The 20,575-nt window shown below is 48.6% G+C and overlaps 1 protein-coding gene across 4 annotated transcripts in view; it reads right to left on the reverse strand.

The window, feature by feature from the left end:
* The window catches only part of POLK (DNA polymerase kappa), a 922,939-nt gene that overhangs the window by 292,031 nt on the left and 610,333 nt on the right, over positions 1-20,575 (reverse strand). For all 4 annotated transcript variants that reach the window (XR_013607050.1, XM_078675233.1, XM_078675231.1 and 1 more), the window contains one exon: positions 9,434-9,565. Coding sequence is in view for 3 of the 4 variants with exons in the window: in XM_078675233.1 (XP_078531359.1) it covers positions 9,434-9,565 (132 nt within the window). In the remaining variant the exon portion in view is untranslated. The remainder of the gene's footprint in view (positions 1-9,433; positions 9,566-20,575) is intronic.

A 20,575-nucleotide genomic window follows, 5' to 3' on the forward strand; every position in this document is an offset into this window, starting at 1 on the left:
AGCAGGAGTGTGAAATAAAGCCCAATCCCCTCCCCGCCTGCACATTGCTGGGGACTGAAAGTAGACAATGTGCAGGCGCTGCTGAATGTGTCCCGGTGTTTGCAAATTACAACCGGGACGAATTCAGCATATTTTGCAGTGGGACCCAACTTCGTGGCAGGGCCGGCATCGTCCACCCTGTGAAAATAGTGCCTGGGAGCCGTCCACCCGCGTGTACCCCTAACTTGTGCCCTGTAGGTTACTGTTTTGTGGAATCTCAATGTGCCCTGACGGCATAGTATTTTGCACTGTGCCATGAACTATGCCGATTTGTCACCATAACTACAGAAGCATGCTTTATTAACCCTGCTTTTTACGAGAGCATGGAGAGTGTTGTGCAGTTACTCGCCGTGATTCATTGACTGCATTCCATTAGACAAAGTATTTGAGTGTTAATGAGTCACAATTCATCACCATCAACTGTGAGCAGCCCATACAAATGGGGGACCCTAGTGATTACTACTATAGGTGGAAATGCTGGGAATCCTGTGGTGACCGGTCGAGTGGGAAGACACGTGTCTTAGGTGATGCTTTCCACAGTAGCTAGCTGTATAACTCTTGCTTGTTACTATACCGTTTCTGCATCTACGTAACGTGCATTGAGGAATAGGGCTTTCATATACATGATTTAGTCCTTCTGTCTTCCCAGAGGGTCGCCTGAAATCGGCATCCCATGGCGGAAACTGGAACGGGCCTTAAAAGAAGGAGCAGTTTTATGCTAGCTGCAAAAAACAACAGCTGAAACTCAGCAGGCTCTGTGCTTCTGGGGCAGGAGCAGCTGACTCGCCGCTCAACTTGTCGATTTCATCTCACTTTCCGAGGCAGAGTTTAGTGCCGGTGCCTGCATGCCTGCCAGAGTGGGGAGTGGGCAGAGCTGAGGATTGAACACATCGGTTTTGCCGTAAACCGGCTTCACGGTCCGGCTATAAACAGTCCTCGCATAAAGAGCATCATTAAGGTGCGCACAGGACGCAGTCCCACTCTCCCGCTCTGCGCCTGCTCGCTCATGTTACTGCAGTCTGCCTGCCTTTCACGTGTGATGGCAGACAAATACCAAAAGGCCAATGCCAAATGAACACTATAAACTCGAAATAGGTTTACCATACCATATCCTAAAAAAAGAATAAAAAAAACAAACGTGATAGAAAAAAAAGATGGCCGGCACTGCTTTGGAATGCATAATGGTAATGCATGCCATGAAGACTGGACCCAATAAAGCCTAGTTGGTCAGGTCAATTAGCTGGCCTTTTTGTCAGTTCAACTTGCAAGCCAGCACAGAATGAAGATTTTGACATAAAAGATACGCAGAGAGATGAGCCCATTTGGCGTGATCCTTTGGTGGCTTAGAGTTCATGGATATTAGAGCTTTCTGCAAAGTGAAAGACCTTGTGTCCAAAAAGGAGTTCTTGAGGTCAACATGATTCTGGGCCAGCGTTCAACAGAGCTTTTTGAAGAGGAAAGACATTTTGGCAAGTCCATTTAATAAACTGTTGATGGTGGATATGGGTTTTTTGGCATTTTTAGTCAACAGACAGAGGAGACATCCGCTTGGCTAATCCTGAGGCCTTAAGACACCCCGTGGCTACAAAGACACTACCAAGAACTTCCTAAACTGGAGGGGTTGGACCAAAGGAGATTGCCTGCACTGCCCTGCACATAAATATCTTTTGGTGTCCTGTCTCACAACATGTCAACAATAGAATTCATGATCATAGAGAAAAGCTTGAAAGCCAACAGGCACTCTCCTCATCTTCATCCAAATTGTTTCTTTGATTGACCTTGATTGATTGACTAACCCTGTCTAATCAGGATTCGGAGCCTCCACATGCAGTCTCAGTACCATTATCTTTGTCAATAAGTTCTTGGGCAAGAAGCGTTTGTGTCTTTCTTCAGGACTATCACTTTATTAGTAAGCATGGTGTGCAGGTATTCCCTTTCCCAATACACTCGTGAGGATGCAGGCTATATATGATATGTCCTTGATCAGAGCTTTGAAGGATATGAGGGAATTGCCTTTAAGTGCCCTCCACTCCATTTCCTGGGAAGAAAATATGATAGTGTTTCCTTAAGATCTACAATGATTTTATTTATGAGCACTATATCATCCACTCGCCATGATCGTTGCCTATGATTGGAAGGCTTGTCACATAGAATCATATAATTAAGACATATCAAATAAATATGGTCTAATGATGAGGTTTGGAACCTGTGTACCTTAGCCACATTTCCCCACTAACAAATGTTCGTCCCATGCTGTTATTTATTGACCAAAAACTTCAAATGGTCCTGGGAGAGTTGCACTGATTCCAGTGGGGCTGGCCCATGTCAATGGTAGTGTCCCGTCATTTTCCTCAAGCTTTTGAGCCCTTGGTGCACTTTGACTGATGCCTCTCTTTCCCCTGTTCTGTCTCACATATTTGCCACATGGTTGACACCTTGGCAAGCCCCCAGGAGCACAAGTGTGTGACTACTGTCACCACTGACCAGAACAATTGTGCTGGATTGTGATGCACATTGTTAAGAGTACAGCTCACATTCTCTTAAGCAGAATGTATTCTCTTCACTAGATGCCTGGCACTCACTAAATAGATGGTCAAATGTGTTGAGGGTTTCTGTAGGCACCCTATATGCTTTATCGCACCACTTGAAGGAAATATTTTCAAAGTATTTAAGGCCAGATTGTATCGGTGAAAAAAAAGAAGGCCCCACTCAGTTTGACAGTTAGGGTCTGCAGGTCATTAACGACAAGGTTCCTTCCAGAGTAGTTCTGTACCTCAAACAATTTGCAAGACCTTGCTGCATTGGTAACTACAAAGGTAACCGCAGCCCACAAGACAGTGGCTCTCAGTTCTGCCATCACATTGTAGATGCTACTGAGAGAAGACAACTGGGTTCTGAGGCCACTGGCTTGCTCCCAGTTCAGTTCAGTAGTGTGCTTGGAACTTTCAATATTTATGATCACACTAAGGCACTGGCGCTCTGTAATCCTTGAGGGCTTGTCTGCCAAGTGGAGAGGACAGTGTATACATACCACTAAATTAAGAATCATAACCTGGGGGCATACACAGACATACTTTTCATATCCCTGTTTTTCCACTTTTAATTGCAACAGCATGTGTCATCTGGGCATCAAAGTTTATGATGGAGCTGCCAGCCGTTACAAAATAACGGTACACTCCCTGTTCTCCTGCTCACCTAGCAGAGCCAGACACTCTCCAGGGTTGGGGGCAGAGGCTCGATCTTTGTAAACTGACCTTCACATTTCGTTCGTATCTTGTCACATTTACTGTGCTTTCAAAGACAGAGGTGAAAATGTCAGGCTCCGTCTTCAGAGGGAGCTCTTCTTTCGCTGACTTCAAAGTATGAGGATTTATTTGACAATCTGGGGTGTGAAAGGAAAGGCTTTTTCTAGAACACAATACAATTGAAATGCCTGTAAAGGAACTGTGCAAATATTTTAGAATATATCAGAATTAGGAGAACACAAATGAAGAACTTTTTTGGAATTCAGAAGTGTGCTGAGAACAAATATTTTAATACAATAAAAACAAATGAATACACTAGGTGAAGCCATTTACACACATTAGTGTTTGTCTGCTGTACAGTTTTATCAGTAAAACTGTATGTCTGTGCAAATGTAATGGTCATTTCAATTGAAAATGTGTTGTCGGTAATGGCAGTGCATAATCACACAAAGCGCACACTATGTCACTACACCCTATGATACTCTACTCTATGCCACTCAACTTCACTTCACTTTATGGCAAAGTACACTGCAAAACTCCACTGCACTCTACGAAACTCCACTTGATGCCATTCCATGCCACTTTATTCCACTCTACGATATTCCACGCAATGCAACCCCACTCTATGACACTTTACTCCACTCTATGCTAAGAAACTCCACTCTATTTTACTGCACTTCACTCTAAAACACTTTACATCATTCTACGTCACTCCACTCCATTATATGTCACTCTATGCAACTCAACTCTACAGCACGCTATGCCACTCTACGATACTCCATGCCACTTTATCTCACTCCAGTCTAATCTATGCCACTCTATTTTAAAACACTTTACTGCACTCTACAACACTTTACTTTATCCCACTCCACGCCACTCTACAGCCCTCCACATCACTCAACTCCACTCCACGACCCTCCATGCCACGGCAGTATACATCACTCTACTTCACGTTACAACACTCTATGCTACACCGCTCTACAACACTCTAATCTGTGCCACTCTACTCTACTCCATCCCACTCTATGACACTCTGCTTCACTCTACGCAACTCCCTCTATGCCAATCCTCTTTACGACACTCTATGCCATTCAACTCTATGACACTCTACTCTACTCTACTCTATGCCCCTCCACTCTTCACAACACTCCACTCTACACTGCGACACTTCATTCTCCTCTGCGCATTTTATCAACAATTCTGTTCACTCCACAAACCCTCCAATCCATTCTAAGCTACTCCATGACACTCTGCTCTATGCCACTCCACTGTCCTCCATGCGACTAACTCTTAGTCACGCTGAACAGAAGCCACGCTGGTGTACAACATGCCTAAAATACATTGGCAAAGCCAATAGGTCTTGAAAAGGGGCGTCCTACTGGCTTTGCCAATGCTTGATATTACACTCTTTCTTGAAGAAACAGCTTTCTTCTAATCAAGTGTCTGCTCAATAAAGGGGCTACACACCCGAGTTCTATACTGCTGTAGCCCATGAGATCGTTTAATTCTTCACTGTGTTAACAGGTGACCTGACCTGGTCAGAGCCGGTCGCTCCTCCCGCCGCGTGGCCCACCCCAAGGGTCCCGGTATCCGCCGCCACTGCCGCTGCCAGTTCATCCTCTGTGCTCTGTGATAAGTATTGTGCCGTAATTGTTTGCCTGTCCTCTGTGCCCTGTGCTCTGTGATAAGTATTGTGCCGTAATTGTTTGCCTGTCCCCTGTGCCCTGTGATTAGTATTGTGCCGTAATTGTTTTGCCTGCCCTCTGCGCCCCTGATTTTTGTGCCGTATCTGTGCCCCTGCTCGCTCCTGTGCCTCCACCGCCGACCCAACCCGCTCCCTGCCGCTGCTCCCCGCGGCCCCACCCCGCTCCCTCCAGCATCACCGCTCCCCTCCCCACTCGCCACCCCGCTCCTGCCTCCCAACTGCTCCTCCCTCCCACTGGATTCAAAAGGTGGTGTCCGCGAGGCGGGGAGCTGTGACCTGACCTGACCAGGTCAGAGCCGGTCGTTCCTCCCGCCGCGTGGCCCACCCCGAGGGTCCCGGTATCCGCCGCCACTGCCGCTGCCAGTTCATCCTCTGTGCTCTGTGATAAGTATTGTGCTGTAATTGTTTGCCTGTCCTCTGTGCCCTGTGCTAAGTATTGTGCCGTAATTGTTTTGCCTGCCCTCTGCGCCCCTGATTTTTGTGCCGTATCTGTGCCCCTGCTCGCTCCTGTGCCTCCGCCGCCGACCCACCCCGCTCCCTGCCGCTGCTCCCCCACGGCCCCACCCCCGCTCCCTCCAGCATCACCGCTCCCCTCCCCACTCGCCACCCTGCCTCCCAGCTGCTCCTCCCTTGCTCCGCCCGCTCCACTCTCCACTTATGGCAGAGTCCGCGCGTACGCGCAGCGGTCATGCGCAGCGGGCGCGCCGATTGCACGCCAAAGGCAAGCCCGTCTGCGCGCGTCCGCGCCTGTACCGCGCCCAGCGCCAGACCCCTTGGCCCCCGAGGATGCCAGCCCACCCACCGGACTTACGACTACGCCACCCTCAACGCACTCAACACCGGCCGGATCCCCGGCTGTTACCGAGCCACCCCAGGACGCACCCACGGACCCTTCACCTGCCATTCCTGCAAGTTCTCCTGCATCCGGACCTGCACCGCACACGCCAAGACAAGCACCTGAAGTGCATCCTGCTCAACACCCGCTCCGTCCACAGGCACGCCGTAGAACTCTGGAACCTCCTCGACACCACATCTCCAGACGTCGCCTTCCTCACGGAAACCTGGATGAACGCCTCCTCAGCACCCGACATCGCCATCGCCATCCCGGACGGATACAAGATCACCCGGAGGGACCGCGGCAACAAGACTGGAGGAGGCATCGCCATTGTCCACAAGAACACCATCCGCATCACGACCAACGCCGAAGACACCCTCAGAGCCGCCGAACACCTGCACTTGCAGATCCACACCGACCCCAAGACCACCATCAGAGGCACCCTCATCTACAGACCCCCAGGACCACGCACACAATTCAGCGAAGACATCGCCGAGTTCATCATCCCGCACGCCCTCCCCTCCGCTGACTACATCCTCCTCGGGGACCTCAACTTACACCTGGAGAACAACAACGACCGCAACACCACCACCCTGCTGGACAACCTCGCCAACCTTGGAATCAAGCAACTGGTGACCACCCCCACCCACTATGCCGGCCACACGCTTGACCCCGTCTTCTCCTCCAGCAAGGACATCGCCTTCAGCCACGCCACTGGACTCCACTGGACAGACCACAGCTGCGTCCACTTCAGCTTCAGAAGGACCACGCTCCACCACCACCCACAACAGATCCCCCGCAGAAGCTGGAAAAGATCACAGCCGACCAGCTCACCACATCCCTGAGCCAGAACCCTCTCGCCAGCTCAGCGAACCCCAACCAAGCCACCAACAACCTCACGAGGTGGATCAGCAACTGCGCAGACGACCTCGCTCCACTGAAGACCTCCCCGCCAGACCCGGCACCAAGAAAGCATCCTGGTTTACCGACAAACACAAGAGCTCCAAGAAGAACTGCCGGGCCCTCGAGAAAGCCTGGCGCAGAGACCCAACCACAGACAACATGACCACCCTCAAGCTCGCCACTCGAAGACATCACCAGCTGATCTACGCCACCAAGAAAACCGCATTCAAGGAACGACTGGACAACAATGCCCACAACAGCAAGGAACTCTTCAACATCGTCAAAGAGCTCTCGAACCCCAACGCCGGAAACAACAACATCACTCCCTCGCAAGACCTCTGCAACTCGCTCGCCTCGTTCTTCCACAGCAAGATCGCAGACATACACAACAGTTTCAGCACACAGCCGATGCTCCCTACGACCGTACCGACGCTCCCTACGACCGTACCAACGCCCCCCACCACCACCCTCCGCGCCTGGACCCCGGTCAACACCGAAGACACCATCCGCACGATGACTCCATCCACTCCGGATCTCCAACCGACCCCTGCCCTCACCACAACTTCAACAAGGCCGACTCCGTCATTGCACCCCATCTACGGGACATCATCAACGCCTCCTTCGACACCGCCACCTTCCCAGAGAGCTGGAAGCACGCCGAACTCAGCGCCCTACTGAAGAAACCATCAGCGGACCCCACCGACCTCAAAAACTACCGCCCCATCTCGCTCCTTCCTTTTCCGGCCAAAGTCATCGAGAAGACAGTCAACGGACAGCTGGCCGCCTTCCTCGAAACTAATGGATCCCTCGACCACTCGCAGTCCGGCTTCCGGGCCAACCACAGCACCGAGACCGCCCTCATCGCAGCCACCGACGACATCCGAACCCTGCTCGACAACGGGGAAACAGCGGCCCTCATCCTCATGGACCTCTCCGCGGCGTTCGACACGGTCTGCCACCGCACCCTAGTGCAGCGCCTAAACAACATCAGAATCCAGGAGAAGGCACTGGAATCATCTCCTTCCTCGCCGGAAGAACACAGAGAGTCCGCCTTCCCCCGTTCAGATCAGAGGCCACCGAAGTCATCTGCGGCGTACCACAAGGATCATCACTCAGCCCCACCCTCTTCAACGTCTACATAAGCCCCCTCGCAGCCATCGCACGCCAACACAACCTCAACATCATCTCCTACGCCGACGACACCCAGCTGATCCTCTCCCTCACCAACGACCTCGCCACCGCCAGAACCAACCTACATGAAGGGATGAAAGACGTAGCCGAGTGGATGATGAACAGCCGCCTGAAACTGAACTCAGACAAGACGGAAGTCCTCATCCTGGGATCATCACCCTCCGCCTGGGACGACTCCTGGTGGCCCCCTGCCCTTGGCAGCGCACCCAAACCAACAGACCACGCACGCAACCTGGGCTTCATCCTGGACTCCTCCCTCTCCATGACCAGACAAGTCAACGCCGTCTCCTCGTCATGCTTCAAAGACTGTCACCCAGGCCCTCGTCACCAGCCGACTGGACTACAGCAACCCCCTCTACACCGGAACCACAGCCAAACTCCAGAAAAGACTCCAGCGCATCCAGAACGCCTCAGCACGCCTCATCCTGGACATTCCCCGTCACAGCCACATCACCGCACACCTAAGAAACCTGCACTGGCTCCCCGTTAGCAAGAGAATCACGTTCCCACTCCCCACCCACGCACACAAGGCTCTCCACAACCAAGGCCCAAGATACCTCAACGACCGCCTGACCTTCTACACTCCCACCCGCCAGCTTCGATCGACCAGCCACGCCCTCGCCGCCGTCCCCCGCATCCGAAGAGCCACAACGGGAGGAAGATCCTTCTCCTACCTGGCTGCCAAGACGTGGAACTACCTCCCCATCCACCTCCGCCTCACCCAAGACCACCTTTCCTTCAGGAAGCAACTCAAGACCTGGCTGTTCGAGCAGTAGCGGACCCCCCCCCCCCAAGCGCCTTGAGACCCTCCGGGTGAGTAGCGCGCTATACAAATGCATTGATTGATTGATTGATTGATTGATACTATCGTAATGACATCTTAATTGTTGGCTTATGGATTTTTTGTTGAGGAGACGTGTCAAGTTTATCTTCATGGCAGGCTAAGGCTATTCATTAATCTCCCTAGCAAGTTAATCTGTTTTACTTTGCTGTCTTGATAACATATAGTTGGACTTGGGGCATTTTTGTTCACAAAGTAAAGTTGTGCACGCAAACAAATGCTCTTAGGCTGTACCAACAACACTAGACAATTGTCAATAATTATGCCTAATTAATTAACATACAAACTCCATCTCCTGACGCTTTTCTATAGCACTCCTCTCCGTGTACAGCTTTTTCTTCTAATGTGGTCTGTTCAATAAAGGGGTTAAATTTTGCTGAAGCCCTTCAAGTTGTTTCATTATGATATGGTATGTTATGGTATGGTATAACTGGGATGTTCGACATGCTTCAGATCTAGAAGAACATATCCCACGATGCAACAAAACAATGATGCAGATAAAATGTAAGACATTGAGGTTGCTGGAGAAACCTACAATATAAAATTCGTCAAGTTTTGAAAGGATGACTGCACAAACTTTGAAGTAAGAATTTGCTATTTGCGTAGATCATACAAGGGGTGTTTCATTCTATTCTTAAAGGGTAGATAAAAAGTAGAGAACTAATACTACTTACTTGTTTACTCACATCTCGATACTTATCAAAGTTTAAAGGAACTATGGCAAGACCTGGGCAAAGTTTCTTGGCAATAAATCCAGGCATTGCAGCACGCACCCCAAACCTCCTTGCAAGATAATTTGAAGTAGACTATAAAAAGAAACATAAATACCATTTAATTAATCTAGAAACACTTTCAACAAAGCTCTGCATCAATTGGGCTGGTAAACATGGAATAGAAGCATGAAATAAGGTCTTGTTACAACTAACCTCACATTGACTAAGCTGAACGACAAGTTCCACTATTCCTGTATATAAGTACATACTTTACAATTCTAGATACTGTTTTTGACATGACAGTCTGCATATACTTGTAATACATTATTGATACAGTTTACGGCATGACTGTCAGCTTACACTTGACATACCATTAATCCATAATCATGTTATGACTAATCGTGTCACTTGTCTTTCTGCGAGAGGTTCATCTACCATGACCACCACCTACAATGTTTTATTTCATTCATCAACTTCATTGCATTCAGACATATCAAACTATTATCTGTAAAACAAATTAGGCAACAACTTTTTCTTCTACTACAAATGTAGGTTTAAATAATTCCTTTGCATCTGCAATAAAGGATGTACCACAGCAAAGTTTTGATATAATTTTGCCAACACGTTTATGTGGAAGGGCATGATCCACAATGCACAGATGTATAGTTATCCGCTATTTATCACCACCCGTACTCTACAGGGTTATTGGAGATTGTTAGCAGCTATGGCTTTGGTATTTGAAAGGGGCAGCCTACCAAAAGGTTAACAAAATGATCCTACCCTTCCAAGGTCAGAAAAAGAGATGGATGGACTAGGATGAGTGCCACCTGATATTTCCACAGCTGGTCATATTGCTCTATCGATGATTTACAAGAGGTGCCCACATGGAGCTTGGTGTGGGGTACCACCATTAGCTAGGACGTCTGGAATACCAAAAGCCTGCGGAACCTCCCGGCCGTCACTCTCTCATTGGTCAAGAAGTGACACACTCACAGGCTGATGGCCATTACCCTAACTGGGGAGGGCAGGACTTTACCAGAATCACCCCAGGAACTGAATCCATTTGAAGTGAATCAAAAGGAATTAGTGGTAGTTCACCGAGCACACAAGCTTGTGTTAGGTCTCTAATGTTTGTGTGGCCAAGAAATACCAGGGTAACACTGGAGTGAGGCACTCACCTCAATATGAGTAACAGAGGACCTTCTGTTGGCAAAGAAAGAATGCCACTGGTGCCAGGACCTTTGTAAAGGCCTGATGGACAAAAGTATGTCCTTTACAGGCAGTACTGGTTTGCCATTGAGAACAGAGGTCATCCTGGCTTTTTCTCCTGATGATGCATGTAAGTTGGTGTCCTAAAAGTCAACTGAGCATATCCAGTGGTTGCCCTAGGTAATCTGCTCATACATCAGTCAAAGAAAGCATTTTGTGATTCTGCAGGGAGATAAACAGGTTTAGATCCATAAGGTTTATGAAGGGGTGGAGCCTCCTCGCTTTCTCTTGCAACGACGTAGTGGCAGCAGTATACTGGTCCCCATTCTGTGGTCTTGACTTGTGCAATCTTATTGAAATTGAGAAACATTTCTCCCTTTTCTTGACATTCTTGGGATGCCAACTGGGGCAGAGGTAGCCAGGAGGAAGTTGTTGGTGTTCATGCTTGCTGTGAAACACAGCTGTTCTTAGTCACTTAGAGAACCAAAAGACTAGAAGGCATTCATCTGTTGCAAAAGAAGAAGTGATCTGAACAGTATCAGTCTTGAACTGGAGGAGAAACTCATTCATCAAGGAAATGGATAGATTCTTCCCTTCAAATTGCAGAACAATGAGTCCCTCCTCAGATTTTTGGTCCACGCACTTGAGCTCCTAGCGGCCATGTTCAAGAGTTCTCAGGACCTCAAATATTTCTGCTGTGTTGGTCCCTTGCTTCTCCAGAGGAGCCAGAGATGTCTTCAGACTCTCTTTTTCTATTCATTCCATTTTGAACCAAATTAGAAACACTCCTATAATCCAACGGCCAAATGCTGAGATCAAAAAAGTCTACTATTCAGCATATTCTCAAATTCTATCAAATAACTTGAGAACTGGCATGTCAGGCCCAACGAATTTCGTTGCAAAAGGGTAGTAAAAGTCAAAGTCATGTCCTAGTAAACAGATTCATAAACCTTTGTGGAGGATGAAAGTAAGCCAAAGAACGGGGATAGTAAAAAAGCTAGAGATCAAACAAGTTCTCAAGCTATGGTAAAATCCTCTGTTTCAAGTTCAAAAAGTCAACCTAAGCAAGATCAGCTATGCAACCCAATGTAAGGAATAAGTCCAATGATACATTAAAAGAGATGCTTTTGAATGGGTAAAGCTAGATTGCATACCAAAACCAAGAGGCAGTGGTGGCTGGCATGGATCGGAGTGGCGAGGAGGCTGAGGCAAGACAGGGAGGGGGGGAGGGGGGGAGAAAAGAAAATACCACTTACCTCTTTGCCGCGTCTCTCCTCCTCGTCCCTTCGCTCGCCGGAACAGGAAGCACCGACCTCCCCTGAGCCAATCACAACACTGCAATGCAGTATTGTGATTGTTTTGAGCACTGTTGTTCGGCGCTCATGCAGGGACTGGGGGCCTGTGCATGTTCTCCACCCAGGCTGTAATGTAGCCTGGGTGGAGAACACATTAAAGCCTGGGTGGAGAACATGCAAAGTGAGTAAGAATGTTTGGCCGGCTCCAGACAGCCGGCCAAACATTCATGCGCACTTTACAGAGTGCCACCACTCCTCCCCTTCTCCATGAGCAGAGCAGCCCCTCCCTGCCCAACCAAGCTGCTGTAGCAGGACAACATAAAATGATAATAAAGTTGAGCTATTATCATTTTATTTTTCCTTTATTTACACTGCCTAAAAGCAGTGGGGCGACACTCCTACGCCTTAGCAGACGAACCATCAGTGCCAAGAGATTATAGCTTGAAATATTAAGAAGCACAAAAAGAGGTAATAACTTGGGACCCATAAACCACTCTCGGATATTGTAATTTTTTTCAAGTTGTCATTCCTTAAAATAAATATCTTCAAATTATATAAACTCTGTGGGTTTTGTAAAAGAAAAAATATGAATATGGTGCTCTTCCATGGACACCTAGTAAGGATGTGGTTTTAGATGCAGAAAGGGGTCTCCAATTACAATGGACACTATTTGATGGCTCTCAAGAGATGGAAAGTATTAACTCTGCGACAAGGCCATTCCTTTGCCATCATACAAGTCTACAATTAATCAGATATCTTTTGCACCAGAGTTAGAAGCCCAATGACCGACTGCAAAAAAAATGTGAGACATACAGCGAAGTATTCATTATAGATAACTTGTCAGAGAATAAGATTTTGCCCCATCCTTATGACCCACCTTGAGTGAGAATCGTTTTAATTATTTGGCAAATAATGCTGAATCTTGGAGTGATACAACAATATTAAATGCGATAGATTATGGCAACGGGTCTCACATAACCTAAGTGTTCCCCTGGAATATCCATGGTCTCTTAATAATTTTAGAGTTCAATGCCCTTTTAAACATTTTCAAGTAAAATTCAATTATTTGTCTACAGGAGAAATGGTTGTACGAGGAGGGTCTTAAGATAAAGTTTTTTTTTCAGTCACAAAAAAGGGTAACCTCTATTCTCAGAGGTCAGGACTGCAAAGGCTTTTTAACCTTAATTTCCTTTAGGACAACAATGGATATCAGCATTTTGCCAACAAGGAGTAACTTGATTGCATTTACCCTTGTTAAAATATGTAAAAATGAGGGCGTGGCCACAGAGGCCAAAGAGGGGCGGCGGCGGAAGTGTGACACCACATCCCTGACCCTGATCTGCTTTTCTAGGCTCTCCTTCTCGTTTTCTCCCAGCTCCCCCTCCTCTTGCCTTCCTTTTTGGGACCTCCGTAGGGGAGGGGTTAGGGAGCTTGCCCTGTGGGGAGGACTTGGTCCTTCCAAAGGTGTCGACCAGCCAACCAGTGGAGAGGGCCTGGACTCTGAGGCTGGCTTTGCGGCCCTATTGGGTGAGCTGCCCCTCCCAGTTAAGACCTGGCTGCCCGTGCTGCCTGAGGGTAGGCGTGCCAGTGGGGGGGGTCAACCCGGGCTTTGACCCCCATACTTGGCTCTGTTGTAGTCATGATGGGCAAGGACAACGCCCGCAGCTCCGCACAGGCCCAAACCAAGATGGACCGGTTCACCACTACGCTGGTGGGCCGTGGAGACTCGGCCTTCTCCTCCTCTGTGATAACTCCTCAAGTGCTTGCACAGCCTGATCTTGCTACTATCGTCAAGGCCATCCAAGACTCAAAATGCGCACTGGAGACTGAAGTGGATGTTTTGCTCTTCCTTAGGAATATTGCTACCTATGTCACAGATGCCGAGCACCGGGTGTTCTTGGTGGAGGATATTTACGAAGACCCTAATTGCAGATATGTTGGCTTAAAGGGCTTACTAGAAGGCAGACAGCACTATTTTGTGTATATATATATATATATATATATATATATATATATATATATATATATATATATATATATATATATATATATATATATATATATATATATATATATATATATATATATATATATTCCTCCAGGTGCCCCAGTACTACAGAGACGCTACTCCACGGGCGATAGTTTTCACAAACTTTATTAGGAAGAGCCACAAAGACAGCCCCGCCTAGTGTGTGTCCCGACGCGTTTCGGTGCGCCTGCACCTTAATCATGGGAAGGGGAGATGGCAAGCCCGGACTGGAACATCAAAATCCTTGTCCCTTATGGCATCACGCTCTCCAGTGAGCTGAATGCCGGGTATTGAAGTCCTAATTAACCCTCTCAGTAGGGTCCGTAGTTCATGCCACATATTTACTCCCGTTTTTCTTTCAATGTTTTAAGCCCTCCAGTGGGCTGCAGGGCTGTATTCCTGGCTCCGTTTTTGAATCGTCCGTGCTGGCAGGCTGATGAAGTTCCAACCTCGCAGTCCTGTAAAAGTTCACAAGCGGTGCATCTCTCGCGGCTTGGAGCCTGCCGCGTGACCCTACTGAGAGGGTTAATTAGGACTTCAATACCCGTGTTCCAGTCCGGGCTTGCCATCTCCCCTTCCCATGATTAAGGTGCAGGCGCACCGAAACGCGTCGGGACACACACTAGGCGGGGCTGTCTTTGTGGCTCATCCTAATAAAGTTTGTGAAAACTATCGCCCGTGGAGTAGCGTCTCTGTAGTACTGGGGCACCTGGAGGAAGGAATATATATATATATACATACCCAATCATGCACCCTCCACCACACTGATCTCACTGACTTGCTCTCTAACCTCCCTGTAGGCAGTACTATCCTTGGCGGGGACTTTAACGCTGCACCAGTTCCGGATTACCATATAAGCAAAGTAGGCGGCAGCCTATGGGCCCCAAGACAACGGATCAAAATACAACTTTAAGTACATAAACCAGAGACATCAGATTCACATAACAGTTTGTTTTTATACGCTCATCTTCTGGCAGCTGTCAGTTTGTAAAAAAATCAGGTGCACTGGGTATTAGGAAGGTGCCCCTCCACAGGGTTTAATCTGGCACTGGCACTGCGCTGCGCTCTAACAGGAGATGAATGTGATTTCCCTGCCACCCAGGATATGCCTCATGTGCACAACAACTTGCCTAACCTGGACAGATTTCCTGGGGCTCTGCAACTTGTGGAGGGTTTGACACCCCAACGATTACATGTACATGCATACCCCAGCAGCCTACAAAACAGAGTGTTGGATAGCTCTCTTCCTCTTACCTGCCACTGACGTCTGCCATGTGACATGTTTAAGTATCCTCCCACAGGGATCTCTGACCATGCTTCTTTGACCCTGACCATAGCTACCACAGACCCAACCCAGAGGCCCAAGTGGCACCTCAACGCTTGGTACCTCACAGACCCCCACTTTGATATCTACTTGGAGTCCGAACTCAGTTCCTACTTTGAGATTAACCAAGGGTCGGTGGACTCAGCAGGTGTGTTCTGGGCGGCTAGTAAGCCTGTGATTTGAGGTCTTGTAAAAGGGTTTATCTGAGGTAGGGAGAAAGAGAAAGAGAAACTAGCACAGGTTACAGCTCCCGAGACTCAGATTCGTACCCTCGATAATCTAGGCATAGGTGGAGGATCTAAGCGTCCCCGCTCATCGAGTGGCAGCAGCCAGAGGCCAAATGCAACAGATTTCGCTGGAAGAGGCCAGAGATTTCTGGAGGGCTAGGACGAGGAGTATATACATGAGCACAGTGATAAATCCGGGAAATTTCTCTACTGGCTCGCAACCCGAGACATTGCTTCTAGAATAGTACCCCATATTGTGGCTGCAGAGAGCCAGCGACTGATGCACACTCCTGACATTCTACATGCATTTGCTACCTTTTACAGAGATTTGTATGTTTGCTGATCACAACCCCACTTCCCTCCCGGTAGTTGGATCACCTCTTGCTAGAAGACATTTAATGCCCTTGATTCCCCTCACCCTGGCCCAAGATTTGGACCAAACCATTACGGCGAATGAGATCGTAACCGCCCTGTCAGTCTTGTCGGTGGGCAAAATGCCCTGCCACAACTGTTTTCCAGTGAATACTATAGGACATTCTGCACTGAATTATCACCCTTCCTGGTTACACTTTATACCGAAGTTGCAGAGAAGGGGATCGTCCCCCTGAGACTTGATATATCCTCCATAGAGATCATCACTAAACTGGGCAACCCTTCATACTATTGCTCCTCTTATAGGCCCATCTCCTTAATTACCTCTGAGGTCAAACTCTTTGCCCAAATCTTAGCCAACCGTTTGCAGTTTGCCCTTTCTATACCTGCTCCACTGTGACCCGTGCAGATTTATGCTAGGGCTAAGTACTCAGCACTGCATCAGTTGGGTACAGGTGGCACTCTTGTGTATGACCTGCTCCCCCCTTCCTGTTGCACTGTTTCTAATACATTTTAAGAAAGCCTTTGACACAGTGGACTGGTCCTTCCGGCATAATATCAAGGAATGTGCTGGGCTGGGGGCTTACACCTATGTAGACTCATTGGGGTACCCTAATGCCAAACCTTTGTGCAGGTTAGGTTAATGGGTCCCTCTCTGCCCCACTCCCAATCCGTAGAGGCATCCGCCAGGGTTGTCCTCCCTCCCCTCTACTGTTCGCCTTGGTGATTGAGCCCTAGTGCGGTCTTTCGCTATGATAACCTATTTCATGGGTGATCTTGGGAGGATGGGCCAGAGGAGAGGATTGTGCTTTATGCGGGAGAGGTCCTCCTCTTCCCTGCCGACCCACTGACCTCAGGCCCCAGATGTTTCACCCTGCTTGACCTATTTGTGGAAGTCTCTGGTCTCCGTACGACTAGGTCCAATTCCAAGGGTCCATTCCTGGTAATCTGATATTCCAGTGCGACGCCTTTCCTTTAACCGCATGCGTGCGGCGCGAATTCCCCGCCCATGCTGACTCCGCCTTGCGCGGGCGGAGTCATGACGGAACGGTTCCGTCATGAGCACAGCTCAACCGACGCTCATGACGGAACCGTTCAGTCATCAGCATCGAAGGGGTTAAGTACCTGGGGGTCCATATCTCTCTGCTACTGAAACACATCTCAATCTGACACCCCTGGTGGCAAATATGAAATGTGACATCCAGAGATGGACCCAGCTCCCACACCACATTATGGGTCGCATCGCCCTATTTAAGATGATGATCTTACCTCATTTTAGTTATGCCTTCAGGCATTTCCCACTCTCGATCCTCAGCCAGTGGTTCACAATCTCAGCTCTATCGTTTGATTATTTCTATGGTCTGGTGGTCGCTCAAGCATAGCCTTTGTCAACGGCAGACAGTCCCCGTATTAGGGAAGACTGGGGATGGTTGATCTTGAATGTTACTGCTGAGCCTCATAAGTGATTGTTATCAATGACTGGGTTAGTGGTGGCTGTGATGACCTAAGTTACTGAGGAGAAGACTCCCGAATGGGCCAAGATAATACTATGGACTTCTTCTATGGCACACCAATACCCAAGAGCCTCCTGGTTATTACCTGAGTGGTCTTCCTGTGTTAGAGATCCTCCCCTTTGACTTGATCCTCCCCTTTGACTTCTTGGCTGGGACCTCTGTATGATGAGACTAACCCCCCTTCAGAAAGGAAAGTGACTACATCACATGGCAGGCCTGGCGGGGTTTCAAAGATGGAATAATACAAGTATCACAGTCATTGGGGATGTATGGACGGGGACCCACATACTGTACTTTCAGGAGTTGCAAGATCAGTATCACTTTACCCAGATGCAATTTCATATGTATCTACTATTGTGTCATGCCCTTGCTGCCAATATTACCCCAAACACTGATATCCCAGAGTTGAACACCCTTGAGGCCAGACTGCTGACAGGGCACATTGGCAGGGGTACCATCGCCCAAGTTTGCCTCTCTCTCATTGTTGATGCATCAAGGCATTTTGATCTGCTTAAACACCACTGGGAAGAGCCAGTGGATGAACTAGACGAGACAGACTGGAGAGAGGCTAGACTGGCTATCTCCACTCACTTCCGTTTGATTCAACGAAACTATCTCCACACGACATACATGAGCCCGATGCGACTCCATTGAGCTGGGCAAAGTTTAGCGCTTTATAAGGTCAATATTCATTCATTCATTCAGCATCCGATGCGGATTCCTTCTATATGGTTTGGGCTTGCCCTGGGGGGAGAGGGGGGACTAGGGAGTTGGGGGTACGGATGGGGAAAGGGGGTAACCGGTGTGTTTACAAAAGTACAAAGGGGAAAGTGGATACTACGGTCATGTGATGGGAGGAATACCTGATTTGCGCTGTATAACCTGGAATGTGAGGGGGCTGCATACAATGACGAGGCGACATAAGATTCACGCGTATTTGATCAGGAGAGGTATAGATATATCACTGCTCCAAGAAACTCATGTTACTAAGGCAGAGGGTTTAGCGCTGCAGCGAAGGTGGAGGGGACAGGTATTTAGCACCACATATTCGGCGTTTGCACGGGGAGCATTAATATGGGTGAGAGCGGGGGTGCCTTTCCAGGTCACGAAACAGACTATTGATCCAGAGGGTAGATTCGTAGCAGTGGAAGGGAGGTTGCGGGGAAGGGACATAGCGCTCTGCAGTATATATGCACCAAACATCGACCAGGCGCGCTTTTTAGAACGCTTATCAGGTACACTGGCACACTACCTTACAGGACCGGCAGTGGTGGGAGGTGATTTTAACTCCATAGTGGACATGGTACAGGAAAGATTGCACCCCCCCTCTGACGGACTCGCCCACCCATAGATTGGCCAAATGTAGGCGGTAATGGCAGACTCAGTGGGGATTGGTGGATGTATGGAGAAAACAGCACCCACGAGACCGAGATTACTCCCATTTTTCAGCGTTGCACGATTTACATGTCCGATTAGATGCAGTTTTATGTTCCACGCAGACAGTACCCTCCATAGTACACACTGAATATCTCACTAGGACACTATCTGATCATAACCCGTTGATGTGTAATATGCACTGGATGACGGTAAAGTCTGATGTACCCACTTGGAGGCTCCGTCCTGAAATGCTGGATGATCAAGTTTTCCAGAAGGAAGTAGGAGAGGGAATAACACATTACTTTAATGAGAATGCAGGTACTGCCTCTACGAGGGCAATGGAATGGGACGCTTTTAAGGTGCTGATACGGTGGGTTTGTATAAGTAAACATGTGGGAGTGAGAAAGGTCCTATTGCAAGTCGTGGACAGAGCTGAAAGCAGACTGAAGTTGGCGGAGTTGGCTCGACCTGGGCATCCTGAAGAGCAAGCAGAAGTAGTGGCAGCTAGGGAAGCGGTGGCGGGGGAGGTTGAGAGACTACGATGCGTTGATTACAAAACGTATGTTACGAAAGTGCATGCAGAGGGGGACAAATCAGGGAAGCTACTAGCGTGGCTGGCTAGCCCCATGACACAGGGTTCTTCCATCTTAGCACTGAAAGATCAGGATGGTGGAACTGTCTTTACTCAGCTTGAGATTTTAGACAGGTTCCTAAAATATTATGAGGCACTATATGGCAGCTCGCTGTTAGCCGGGGAATCAGACATTGACGCCTTCTTGGGTGGAGTGCTGCTTCCACAGTTGGAGGAACAACAGGCGAAATGCTTGGGTCAAGATATAAAGCTAGAAGAAATTAGATGCGCTAATAAACATATGGCCCGCAATAAGACGCCGGGCGTGGATGGATTGCCTGTAGAATTCTATCTCCAATATGTGGACTTACTGGCTCCACGTTTATTGGAAGTTTATAAAGAAGCAAAGGAGTTAGGCCTCCTCCCCGGATCAATGAGGGAGGCGCTTGTTATTCCATTATTGAAACCTGGGCAGGAGGGGACAGATACAGCTGCCTACAGGCCGCTGTCAATGTTGACCACCGATTACAAGATCCTGAGCAGGATCTTGGCGACTCACCTACAGCAGCACATGACTGCGCTGATTCATGAAGACCAGGCTGGATTTATCCCCACTAGAAACACAGCTACTAACGTGAGGAGATTAGTGAAGATTATGGCGGAGACCCAGACAGGGGCATTGGAACCAACGTTGCTATCAGTAGATATTGAGAAGGCATTTGACAGCTTGGAATGGTTGTACCTATATAAGACGCTAGGAAGTTTTAGATTGGGCGAGGGCTTTGTCAATTGGACTAGGGTGTTATATAGCTCCGCGGTGGCCAGGGTGGAAGTAGGAGGGTTGATATCGCCCCAGTATCGAGTGGCCCGAGGTACGAGACAGGGTTGTTCGCTCTCTCCGTTATTGTTTGCTCTGGCAATAGAGCCTTTAGCAGCACGAGAAAGAGTAGGACAGAGTTATGAGGGCATGGAACTTAGAGGAGATCAGCAGTATATTTTGTTGTATGCGGATGAACTATTGATGTTTTTGAAAGACGCGGGGGAGGCACTAGAAGGAGCGGCGGGCTTACTATCGGAGTTCAGCGATGTCTCAGGACTACAAGTGAATTGGGCTAAGATGTGCTTGTTTCCAATGAGGCCCGGAGGGATGCCCCCTCTTGGGGCCAGAGAAGTGCGCTGGGAACC

The sequence above is a fragment of the Lissotriton helveticus genome, chromosome 2_1, assembly GCF_964261635.1.
Source record: "Lissotriton helveticus chromosome 2_1, aLisHel1.1, whole genome shotgun sequence".
NCBI classification, from domain to species: Eukaryota; Metazoa; Chordata; class Amphibia; order Caudata; family Salamandridae; genus Lissotriton; species Lissotriton helveticus.